General features: G+C 42.0%; 1 protein-coding gene across 2 annotated transcripts in view; it reads left to right on the top strand.

The window, feature by feature from the left end:
- Positions 1-13,328, top strand: part of AMOTL1 (angiomotin like 1) — a 311,572-nt gene that overhangs the window by 265,954 nt on the left and 32,290 nt on the right. For both annotated transcript variants that reach the window (XM_086935303.1, XM_086935302.1), the window contains 2 exons: positions 1,036-1,185; positions 10,472-10,662. In XM_086935303.1, the coding sequence (XP_086791429.1) occupies positions 1,036-1,185; positions 10,472-10,662 (341 nt within the window). The remainder of the gene's footprint in view (positions 1-1,035; positions 1,186-10,471; positions 10,663-13,328) is intronic.

Raw genomic sequence — 13,328 nt, 5'->3', positions numbered from 1 at the left:
TTCCCCTCCTGTGCGGGCGTTCTAAAGGAGTGGGCGGAGTCGTGACCAGCCCAGCTCGTCATGAGCACAGCTCCACTGTGCAGCATGACTAGCTGGGCTCATCACGAGCACCGTGGCGCTGCGCGCGCCCCCCGCCCCCCCGCATTGCAGGGCAATTAACCCCGCATAGAAGGGGTTATTTGTGCATCACAAATAACTCTGGAATAGTGGTTCCGAAGGCTGCAGAGGGGCTCTGCTCATGCAGGTGCACCCACTCACATAAAATCCAGCACCCTGCCTTCAGGATTGATAAGGCCTGCCATAGAGGTGACTGACTGACTGGTTTATATGGGCAGTGATATGGAGTAGATATAGTGAACCTCTATCTAAGTAAGGGGTGCATGGACCACCTTACACAGGCTGCTGTAGCAGACCTGTTGTGTCATTTTGGATGCTGCAGCCCCTAAGAGGCCTCTGGGGTACCTATGCCCTGGGCATATAGTATACCATATAATAGGGACTTGTAAAGGTACCCCAGAATCCAATCTGGAGTGTACCTAAATTACATCAACAACCAATTTAGGGAGAAAGCAGATAGACTGGGGTCCTGATTAGCAGGATCCCAGTCAAACTATGTCGAAAACCAATAAAACACCAGGAAAAAAGTGGGGGTAACCATGCAGTCCTATTCCACCTTCCTACAGTGCCAAGCATCGGAAACACTGTCTCAAATTAAGCACTGCTTGGAACACATATTACTATTTTTAACATTATACTTTATACAAGTAAATATTTCTTTACAGTGACATAATAATAAAATATTATGAAGTAAAATGTTTTCTTTGTCCTTTTTCACAGACCATGACTTTGTTAAAAAAAAATTAACACATTCAGCGAGTTAAGTACTCTCATCACAATTAAAAATAGATACATTTCAATTCAGTTCAGTGTTTTCAGGTTTGTTTCATGCAGAGGTTATGAATACATTAATGTTTCTGCTTCTATGATGCTTTTTAAGAATGTGTAAATCCTGGCATCTGTGGTCCTTTCCTACAGTTGCAGAAGAAGCAGGTTTATGTAGAGAAGGTGGAGAAGTTGCAACAGGCACTGACGCAGCTCCAGGCGGCTGGAGAAAAACGAGAGCAGCTGGAGCGGCGCCTGCGCACCCGGCTGGAGCGAGAGCTGGAGGCTCTGAGGATGCAGCAGGTAAGATTATAGCTACCCGTCTTGCAGGTTATACTGAAAAAGCAACATTGTTATACATTTTATTTACATACATTTAAAGTAATTTGGGTGGTGTTGTCGCTGCACACTGACCGCTATGACAATATGTGCTCTTATCATGTTTGGTGTGATTTGCAGACTTTTCTTGTCCCTTTTGTGAAGAAAACTGTATTCAAGAACTAGCTTTAAATGTAAAAGTAAATGTAGGGCTTTTATATAGCGCACAAATCGCCCCCGAAGGGGTCTCTAGGCGCTGTGCACATACCGCTGTGGAACCCTTCCTGGCCTTTCCCTGTGAAGTGCCCACTCCTGGGCATCCCCAAGGTGAAGCTAGGCATCCTAGCGCTGTTGGGGCCGTTGTGAAGATTAAGCAAGCTATTGCCCAAAGTTGGAGAGTGGGACCCATGATTAGAATAGGCACTGATGCGAGAATTATCAGGTTCGGGGAAATTGAGCCCAAGACCCGCCGAGGTGGGAATTGAACCCTGGTCCGGGCCAGACCTCTGCATCAGAGTCTGCCGCTCTAACCATTGAGCCACACTTGTAAACAAATACACACAACACAGAAAAGCAGACCTTGCCCCTATTCTGTGTAAACTAATTTATCACACCTTTATTCTGCCTGTTAATTAGGCAACCAACTACTTTCTTTGCTTATATGCCTATGGTTACTGAGTGAGGGCAGTGAAAACAAGCTTTGGCCTAGCCAATAAGCCTTGCCTTTGAGACCTTATAAGTGTTTAGCGATGCAGCACATTCTCCTGTCATCAACGTTTGTGGTAAATCATCTATGATATACTAGCCCTATTACTACAAGGCATTAATTAGAGTCCTTTGACAATGTTGGTACGTGTAGTCTGTGGCACGTGTGTCCTGCCATTATCAAGTCATTAAAGGCCCCAAACTGACTATCATACACTGTCTATGTATGGTAAAATACACTTATTCTATCAGTCATTAACGCCCTTTTGCAATTTTGACATTTGCAATGAATGGCATGAGTGACCCTCAATATGCCCTTTACAATGCCAGCCACATAGTCTTTATGGCACAAATGCTATTACAGCCAGTCATTTGATGCCCTCACACTGCCCAGCACATGGCAGCTAAGATGCAGGGTGCCCATTAATTATCACTGACAGTGACGCCCTTATAACTTCTGGAGATGCAAGTTACACGTCTCTGGCCCGTACCTGGCACAGACCTCCAGTTGCTACTCGCAGCTCTTTTCCCGCTGACCTCTCACATGTGCCCATGTGCAACTCCTGGTCCTGGCTCATAATCAAAGTGCGCATGCGCACAGCTTCCTGGTGGCAGCACAGCATGTCGAGAACTGTAGTCTGTTTACACAATAATCCTGCACATTATATTCACAGCAAGAGAGAATGGACAATGAGTGGAGTCCCTGAAGAGCCTGGGAGAGACGACGGCCATCTTGGAGTGGTGACATCCATGTCCGATAGGGAAGGGGAAACACAAACATGTACAGAAGAAAAGAAAATATATGTTTGAGCAAAAAAATAGAAATAAATCAGTCATATGTCTGACCCGCAGTGTGTCTTTAATCTTCATCTCAGGACTACAGGAAGAGAGGGGAAACAAAACCATTACAAGTGTGACTGTGAAAATGAAAATCAAATAATGCTGCATTATTATACTAAGAGCTGCTCCAAAGCAGTACACTTTCTCAGACATTAATGCCGACTGGCTGGAGTTTTGCACGTACATGTGCCTCAGCTTGAGGGTGCCCGTCTGCTATCTTAGGGGCGAGGGCATTTGCAATCTGAGTGCCCCCACTTCTCTGCACTACTCTGCTATTTTAGGAGAGCAGACATCCCCCTTTGTTCCAGTGATTTTATGTTGAATGGGCCCTCATATCATTGCAGCTCACATCTTAAATGCCAGCACCTGAAGAGACGAAATATTGCAGATATTTGTACCTGTTAAAGCAGCTCTTTAGAACCTCGTGTGTGGCTGGCTATTGGGCACGCCCAGGTCCCGCTTTATTCTCTCAGGTGGACTGAGATAATTCCCATCAGAAGTACCCGACATGACCTCGCCTTTGCGGGCTTAGCAAGGAGGCTGCAGAATAGGGGCCAGGAGCTCAATAGAAGATACAGTTCAACAAAGTGGACAAAGGCGTGGGGGCTGGAAATGCTGCAACCAATGCTCCCACTCACTGCAGAGAGGGGAAGTTGAGAAATGTGTTTAGCAAGCAAGGGGTGTGAGGGGTGCATGTAGTCGTAGTAGACAGCTAAATAAACACATAGAGACCCAGATAGGTAGTCAGATAGATAGACGGGAGCGATAGAGAGGACTATAAGAAAGAAGAAATAAAGAATGCAATATAGATAAAAAGAAAGAAAGATAGAAAATGGAGGTATCAGGCAGGTCAACAGTGGGTGAATAAATAGAAAGTGAAAAGAGAGAAAGATTTCAACGGAAAAAGTTTATTTATTTGTGGGTTTTGCAATCGCAATAATTTTCTTCAACATGTTCAACGCCAACAAAATGTAGCATGGGCCCAAAACAACTGCCAGTTGCTCCGAGCCTCGTCCCGTCTGCTGCACCAGGACAGCCCTCACCGATTTTGTAAAATAAAGACTTAAACACGACGCTGCTCACCTTGGAGTGTGATGGGTTGAAAGGTTGAAGCATGCTGCGTGAAAAATAGACTTGGTTAGGAGCAGCACACCACTGTACTTTTATGGGATGTTTAAGTCTTCATATCCAGAAAGGGTTGATAATCCTTTGGTGGAAGAGATGCCTCAGAGCCAGACACCACTGACTTTCACTTTCTCTTGCCATTAAGAACCTGAGATGGCAGTTGAATTGCATTAAAGCAAGCAGCAATGGGGATGTTTTGGGATGGGCAAGCAGCAACCTGGGGGGGGGGGGTGGAGCCGGGCTAGGAGTATTGTGGGAGGAGTTTGTGGAGACGTTGAAGGTTTCCCGCTGGAGCATGAAAAACATACAGCACGCAACAGAGCTTGAAGTGAAGCGGCTGAAAAGAAAAAAGAGTCCCTGAAAAACAACTCCTAAAACGAAATGGTAAATATCCGGAAAGTTGGGCTCTGCTCCATGGGAGAATACAAATCACAACAAGGCAGGACATAAAAGAAGGATTAACCTCTAGCGAGGAAGCCTTTTTGAGGGACAATCCAAGTTACCAATAAAGAGCCAATGGGCGGCTGTAAGCCCATACAGCATGTCTCGAAGAACAGTGCATGTGCGCTGCCTAGGCTCGACCTAAAAACTGCTCCATTGATCAAAGTCAAGCCTTAAATTGTCTTGTGTGACTGCCCACATTACTGTAATGATTCCAGACCCCAAGGGTGAGTTGAATGATCGGGAATGGCCCATGTAAGCCATAGAATTTTCAGTAACACCCTTGTATCTTAAATGAGGCCCATTAAGGCATGTAAACATAGTATTTCTGTAATGCATTTTCTGGTTCATTCGTTGGTACTTCAAGAGCATTCAAGAACTCCGGTACTACAACCATACTCTTTTTTTATTTGACGTCTTATATTCAATACTGTCTACTACAGAAACAATGTGACAGTGAGGTAAATTTTGTATTCCTTTGGCAATTTAAGATTATGAAATCAAAACTGTGTTACAGGAATATTACAAAATCTTCAAATGTGGTGATAGAGAATGTACTATAGTTTTTGTACAGACAAAAAAGCAAGTGTTCTTGTTAGGTCCTAGTTAAAATATTTCTGCATAGCAAAAGAACTTGCCTTCCCCTGACAATAAATCTTATACATTAATTGATCTGTGAATGAACTCCAGCATGCACATTTCCACAGATGTATGTTCCAGTCAGGCCTATTTTCCCATTATTTGGCAGAGCTTAAGGTTGCATGATCTGTACATATGTATAATAAACAATCCCAGAAAATGCAAATATTTAGAACATGGATAATTAAGTTGGCTAATATTTGGCAATATTAAAACAGATACCATGGGTTGCTGATGGCATTTGCACCTAAACTCTCCAAATCCAGGGTATTAGCAAACAAATTCAAGATGGTCCCCCTTGGTTCTCAAAGCACATCGGTTAGACTCATCTTGGCTAATCAACAAATTGTTAATTCCTTGAGATGGGCTAGGAGGGGTGTTCTGCATTAGACACCCTCCTGTTTGAAGCAAAACGCCACATTGCCCAGCGTTAAAGATTTCGGATGTCGTTGTTAATTTCTGTAGACCGCTAAGTTCACTTTTTTTGTCGCAAGAGAAATGATCCGAGCCGTGGGATGCAGGGTTAGGCCTTAGTAAGTATATTCATGGCAGCATTTTTTGTCCCAGACAGATTTCAACACGGTTTTTGCAGTGAGTGTCCGGGATAAGCAGATAGGTACAATCATCTAAATGCTGGTCTCATTTGGGGTCAGAAGTCTCATGACCAGGAGGCCTTTTTCAGCCTGCATGACAGATGGTATCTAGGTGTTGGTAACCCATTTTCCTCTAATGGACAAACACTTACTGATTTAATGTTAATGCAGTTATACCAATGGACATAGATTTACTGGTGTAATGTTCATGCCGTAAGGGCAATGTACCCTGCATGTTGTCTCAGTTCAGTCTGAGGTTATGCTGGTTGCGGTTATAATTGTGAAGCCTAATTGTATCACAGTGCTTTCTAAAAGTATACTATCATAGATAAACAATATAACATGCATGCAAATGCTTGTATGTGAAAATGCAATAATGTTTGAGTTAAAAAAAAATAACACTCCTATGTTAAGAACCCGGAAGCCTTTCCTCTGCAGTTGTTCATACTGATTACTTCATATCTCATGACTGACCGATAAACACAAAATAAAGAAATCATGATGCATAGAACTCTGACAAAATTACATTGACAAAGCACTTGTGTACATGCCTTTTTTCCCGTGTGTGACAGTCACTCCCTCACAAGCCCTAAAATTATTACCCGCACAAAAGTTGCATAGAGATGAGTAATCTTACTTCAATCACAGTTTAAAGTTAAATAAACCCGCAAACATATTAATTCGCAACTACTTTTTTTTTTTACAAATCGTCTCAAGCTGTACGATTTGGACCGCTAACTAAAGTGTTATTAGTTGATTCATTTTCGCAGGTGGGTTTGGTTGTGGTATATACACAATTATCCCTCCACCTAAAACCTGTTAGAGACCTGTTAGAGACCTTGAAACCTGGGGTTCGTGTGACCCCATTGCATTGTTAAACTGTGACATAACAATGTACATAATTGTGCTTTCGGGCACACTTAAAAAACATCTGACCAATACTTATCTCCTCATGCCAGTTGGGTTTAGGCAGGCTGGTGACAATGTCTGGCTGTCAATCAGTGTAGCTAATTAAGCACAGTGCTACAGGATCAAAATGATCTTCTCGCTCGCTCCGGAGAACTATCTCACTAAAGTTAGCGGTGTTCCTCCTTAAGACTTTTCAGAAATGTTGATTTGGCCACAAAAATTAACTGTACATATATTAAAAAAAAATTTGCCTATTCACAAAGATAAATATAAATTTGCAATTAATACTATCCTTCATGCTCTCGAGGGATCAAAGTATGGCTGTCCTATCACACCATTACTGTATGTCCAATGCCCTCAGGGAGGGCATTGGATTGGTTTCGATCTTTTTTTATCTGATCGCACCTTCCGAGTTGCTATTCCCCCATTTGAGTCCAAACCCTATTCCATCGAGCAGGGAGTACCTCAGGGGTCGGCACTCAGCCCCACGTTATTCAATCTTTATGTTCAGCCACTGGCTGCGGTCGCCAAGCAGTGGGGCCTGAATATGGTCTCCTACGCTGACGACACGCAGCTGGCGGTTGCTCTCAGTGGGGATGCCGATTCCATGGCCTCTAGGTTCAGAGAGGGCCTGATAGGAGTTGCAGGTTGGATGACGGAAAATTGTTTGCAGCTCAATGCAAAGAAAGCAGAGGTTTTAATAGTGGGTAAACATAGCAACCTTTGGGGCGATCATTGGTGGCCAGCCGAGCTAGGCCCCACCCCCATTCCAGTGTCTAATGTGAAAAATGTGGGTGTCTGGCTGGATCCTGCTCTTAGTTTCTGCGGACACACCAAAAAAGTTGCCGCTACTTGTTTTGGTATTTTGCGTGAGCTTAGGCCGGCCCTGAGATTTTTTGACTCCCCGACCAGACAGCTGATAATCCAGGCTGTCATACTCTCGCGATTAGACTATGCGAGTTCACTTCTGTTGGGGGCCAATCAGGCAGAAATCACTCGGCTGCAGCGTGTTCAGATCGCTGCAGCGAGAGCCTTGGTGGGCCTTCCCAGGTTCTGTTCAGCAAAAGCTAAGCTCCATTGGATACCTATAGCTCAAAGGATTGAGTTCAAAACTCTCTGCCTTTCTTTTAAAATTCTCAAATTGTCTTCCCCCTTGATTTTGGCTAACCTTCTTACTATGTATGTCCCTTCTCGTTCCTTAAGGTCATTGGGCCAAAATCTGGTGATAGTTCCACGGGTCAAACGCTCTCGAGCTGGAGGCCGATCTTTCTGCTATCTCGCGGCTAAGCTCTGGAACTCTCTACCTGCCCATATTCGTGCCCTTGAGGACTTGTATGCTTTTAGGAGAGCCATTAAGACATTCCTCTTTCCTTCTGGCCCACTATAGTTTTCTCTGTGCTTGTTTAGTGGTGTTTTGATATTTTCTGATGCCAGCTAAAGCGCCGGGACGCCCCTTCACTGGGGCAGCTGTTTTGCGCTATAAAAATCTCAATAACATAACATAACATGTCCAGACAGTAGAACCCTATTGATTAAAAACTAAATACCAGTGATAACGGATACGATTATAGATTGGTCACTATAAAGAAGCCTTGTTTGCAGATGACTTACTTTGCTTTCTGAACAACACAGAATGATCTTGCCCATTGCTAGTTTACAAATTACAACCATTTAGTGTCTAACTTTATAATGAAATTCCAAAGGTTAAAATCAATGGCAATATGTGCTAAAATGTGCGAATCCTAGGTTCTTGACTTTAAAAAGATTGGCCTGTTCTGAAGACAAGTTCTGCCATCTAGGTATTAATGACCCAGCAAATCAGAAAGATCTACAAACCTAATATTCCAGACTTGGTGGAAGCTTCTTATAAAAACTTTCACAGGAGCAAGAAGCTGAAGGTATCATGGTTCAACAGAATGAACAGCGGGACTCTAAACTCATTACCAAGACTTCTGTGTTTTGCCAAAGCCTTGCTGTCAGGTTTCCAATGAACACTCTGTTCAGCATAATCCTTCTTCAAGTCCTTACATGTGGCAAGATCAGTACTATACATTTCGAGTTACAAAGGAGGTTCGGGATTCCCTAATAAAGAGAGGAAACTTTTAGCTGCCCATATGAACCCAGCACTGGTGTGGTCACTTGAGACTAAGCTGATATTCTAGTTCAATGTACAAAAAAACTTTCAGAAGTTACAATGAAAGCGTTTCTGTGGATAGCCACAAAACACCATCAAATATTGGGAATTCACTTGAAATTTTGAAGATAACCCCCAAGTTATTGGTAGAAGCTTTTTAACGAAGGGCATAACTTCTCTCCCCTTCCTTTTGTCCTCTACCATAAACAAGCCAGACTGCACCACTGGGGATCAGTAAGGACGCGTTTTGCTCGTGGGTACAAGATAATCTTACATTTTTAGGAGAATTGTATGAAGGTGGGACTTTAAAGAGCTTTGATATATTCTTGGTCTTTACATTTCATGATAAAGACAAATTGTGGCTCATGAAACCTTTCTATTTAGCTAAACAGAAAAAAATACTGATGAACGATGGGAGAGACCTCACTAGAATTCATTATTTATTTTTGCATAGGTCATTGTTAAAAACACTATCCAACTATATAAAGTCCTTGAAAAAGGTATGACCCCTCCTTGTCACCGTACATATCTTTGGTTAGTATTTGGACGAGAGCAGGGAGGTCCTCCATCTGTTCGCAGTACAAAGAAAGTGCTTATAAAACGAGCCTAATGAAGTATGGCACTCCAGTACATTTGAAGTTCATGTGTGGAAGATCTGGAAGTTGTTGCAGGGGTTGTAAATAGTGCGCAGTATGGCTTACATGTGGTTGGAGGACCTGTAAACAGACATAAACTTTCTGGAAGGAAGCTCAGGCCCTACTTAGAGACATCACAGGCATTCAGGTCCCTCACAATCCACTAGTCGTCCGGCTCAAGGATGTATGTAGACGATGAATGACATCAATCGCAGGTAGGCTGATAACCCATGCGCTGTCTGCCACTCACGTGACCAGAGCCCAGATGTGTAAAGCTCCCAGTTCTTCAATCATATCAATTTATTGATTCAAAGTTTTAAATACTAATGTGACACAGAAAGGTAAATGTCCATTGGCCTGTATGTTAAATGAACAGTAGCAGTGGGCTTGTGCTCTCCTCCACTGTGGTTACGGATGACAGTGAATGCTTGTACATGGGCCTCTCCATGATTCTGCTGCAGCATCGCTTTGAATGCTTGGGATCTGATTTTGCAGTGATTGTTAATGAGAGGTGAATGCCACATTCCTTTTGTATACTCTTATAATGAAAATGTTATGCGTATTGGTTTAAAAGATGTTGGACCAACAAAACCAGAGTTGTTTTCAAACAAAATCATTTGAGGTATGAGTTGCAGTTTGTGGCAAGGATATTATTTCTGTGTGATAGATGCAATTGAGCTCTGCTATTCACTTCTTTTTGTAAAAATGAGTTAAGCTAGTATTAATCGTTGCTTGACATAGACTTCGAAACAGCACATAAGGATTTATTTCCTAATGGTGAAATCCACAATTTCTGCATGTCCCGAGGGAATCTTCAGGTGCAGGGAAGAAAAATGATGATTGCTCCAACTGAGTTTATTTTAGTGCATTAGTTGGGTTCCACAGCTGTGTCAGCATATTCCATGCACTTGCTTTCGGATATAAATATGCTGGCTCCAGGGTTTGACTGTACTTACCCCGAATATTCCTTGTGTACAGCCTGCTGATGGAGAGATGTTACAAATCTCCAGGGTACAAACCAAGAATTCTGTGGTAATTGTGGCGTTCCTGACATTGAGGTCCATTCATAATAGCAATGCAACCCTAGAAGCGTGGGATGACAATACACCTTTCTCGGCGGTGTCTTTGTGCTAAATGATTTGGGCTGTTTTCATTTGTTAGAGAAAGATTTGCAAGAAGTATATGGTTATGTTTCCCAAATTTTCTTTGATTCTTAATCTTTCCCTTTCATATGATGGTGTTTCCTGCAGAGACACCCCAATTCTCCAACTGCGATTGTGCCGGAATACAATGCACCAGCCTTGATGGAGCTACTGCGGGAAAAGGAGGAGACCATTCTGTCCTTGGAAGCCGACATGATCAAATGGGAGCAGAAATACCTGGAGGAGACCGCGATGAGGCACTTTGCCATGGATGCCGCTGCCACAGCTGCTGCCCAGAGGTAGGCGGGAGGGAAACAGAGGCCTGTCAGCAAATACAGCAGAGGGGAGCAATCACTTTTCAGTGTCTCATAAGACTTTCTGTTCTGAAAATACTAATATAAGACCTCTTCTGTTCCTATATTTTGTTTTAACAAATTACTTTATTGAATGTTTTCATTTTCCAGGCAATATCTTCGGTGAGCCTAATAAACAAATAAACAGCTGGCATCAGAAACTACAAATGTAGGACATATTATTTCAATACATGCTACCATCAGTGATCGCAGGAAGGGAGCCTAGAGGAGACATATAAAGTATTCCACTGTGCATCACCTTAGCTTTACCCACATTTATGTGTATTAGGGCATCCCCCTAGACTAATAAATGGAGATTGCCAGTATTCGGCTTCTTTCCATGCCCCCTTTCCGGTGAGTCCAGACTGGGAGCTGTAGGGCTCCTCCACTCGTGTGTTCATAACATTTTAACTTGTTTGTATTACATTGTGATTTGGTTCCCTATCATATATATCTTTCAGTTTCTTTGAAAATTACATTTTAAATTAATGCTGTAAGATGTTTTGCATGGACAGTCCCTTTTAGAGTGTGGTCAAGACTGAGTTGGATATGACCGGTCACTGTGACGTAGGCATGGTAGGCAAATAATTCTATGGACTGGAGATTTAGACCAAAATAGTTACCAGTGGCTTAGATTACTTCAAGCGTTCCATCCATCAGCTTTTTGTAGTTTTTCTCCAAGTGTCTAGGTGCTCGTCATTGTTCATGACTGAAAGAAGGCGACCAATTATGTTTATGGCATTCTGGCATCCCACAGGCACCTTCAAGATTTTATTGAGTTAATTTAAAATTTGATGATTGTCTCTTTATACATGTTATGCGTGGCCACACTGCGAGGCCCATTCACAAACTATACTTTGTAGTACATTTAGTTGTATTCCTCATGTACTACAAAATGATATTCACAAATCTTCCATGGAGATATCTCCTCCCCAGTGGCAGAGACCACCGGGTATGTGTGAAAAGCTAGAAGTTTTAACTTTACACCTGTAAATCCTGTTCTATCAGGCCCCACCCACTTTTGAGTGGGTGGAAACGTATATCTGCACCTAGTATTAAAGTTACACTGTGAATAGCAAAAACTGTTGGTGCAGTTGTAACTTTACATGTGAGTAAATCTGCACAGGTAAATGTGGGTTTGTGAGTAGGCCGCTGATTGATTGGGACCATTTTAAAACATAACAGAAGTATTTATTTGCTTAATTTAGGATTAGAGCTTTGTTTAGGCCTTACTTCGAATGATATTAGTTTGTATATCAGACTATTTGTAATGTTCAGGTATTTCTTTATTTATTTAATTCTTGTATCACGCATTATAACAACTAATACCATTTTGAAGCATCAACCATTGTTTCAAAGTTAACACCAAAAAGCATCATACAACTTTCCAACTAGCAGGTAGGGCCAAGTATGTTTATAAGAGCTTTACTTCATTGTCTTCCTTCTATCTTGCACTTTCTTCCTTCGCTTCTCGAAAGATTTGAGCTACTGAAGTGGAGAATGGGTCTCTTTTATGCTGTATGTAGACAGGGGAAATCTTTTTAACCCCTGGAACAAGGGTACATTCAACCAACACAGAGTTAGTTTAAACCAGGATACTTGCTTGCTTTTGATTTAAGAAAGGGAACACAGACAAAAGCTGTCCCTCTACAGGGAATCCTCTATCATAAACAAGATTCCAAGGTTTTCAGCCGCACTTCAACTTAGTGACTCCTTGCCCATACTATCCAAGTGCTAAAGATCAATCAATTATTTTTCTTCATGACAGTATATAGACTGCAGCTAGCAATGGGCACTGTTTGCAGTTAGAATATTTAGGATTAACTTTCGTGAATGACCTGTTGATAAAACAATGGACCATTGTGGGGGCCAGAGGATTTATATGATTCTGTGACTGGAGCATTTACCACATCATTATCAGTTTACCACATTTGCCACATAAAATGTTGCTTCTGTTTTGGATTAAAATAATACTACCAAAGAATGTGCCGCACAAATTGTATTTTTTGCTGCTTAAATTGGTCATCGAAGCTGCATAATCCAAGTCGCTCAGACAATGGTAAATAAAGCCATATAGAGTGGTTTGGGGGCTGTCATCTGGCTGATGAAATTCATATTTAACCGTTCACTTTGAAATATGGGTTTGTATGCCACAGCATTTTGTGCAATGAAAGCACCCAACATGTAATATATATGATACATAATATGCTACAATATTGCCGGTGAGGGTTTTTTGGTTTTGGTGATGACATAAACCACGAGGCTGAAGGCTGAGTAGTTTGTGAATGTCACCAGAAACCCGAAATGATAATATATGAAAATTTTACAAGTTACTCTTTATGCAGTTTTATATGACCTCTCCACATAATTTGCCGATTTCACCAAAAATAAATTTAACCTAAAATGGATAAAAAAATAATACATCCAGAGAGCGTGCAGCATCATTTTCGTTTATGTTGCATAATGTAGATAACCTTGCTGCATAATTTGTAACTTCATGCAATAAATCGTAGTAGCACCAACAATGGTCAAGCTCTGCAGAGTGGTTTGGGGACTGTCATTCTGATGATGAAATCCATATTTCACTATTTACCGTGAAATATTCTCAGTCA

Source organism: Lissotriton vulgaris, chromosome 8, assembly GCF_964263255.1.
Source record: "Lissotriton vulgaris chromosome 8, aLisVul1.2, whole genome shotgun sequence".
NCBI lineage: Eukaryota > Metazoa > Chordata > Amphibia > Caudata > Salamandridae > Lissotriton > Lissotriton vulgaris.
This window is presented reverse-complemented; position numbering and strand designations above follow the sequence as displayed.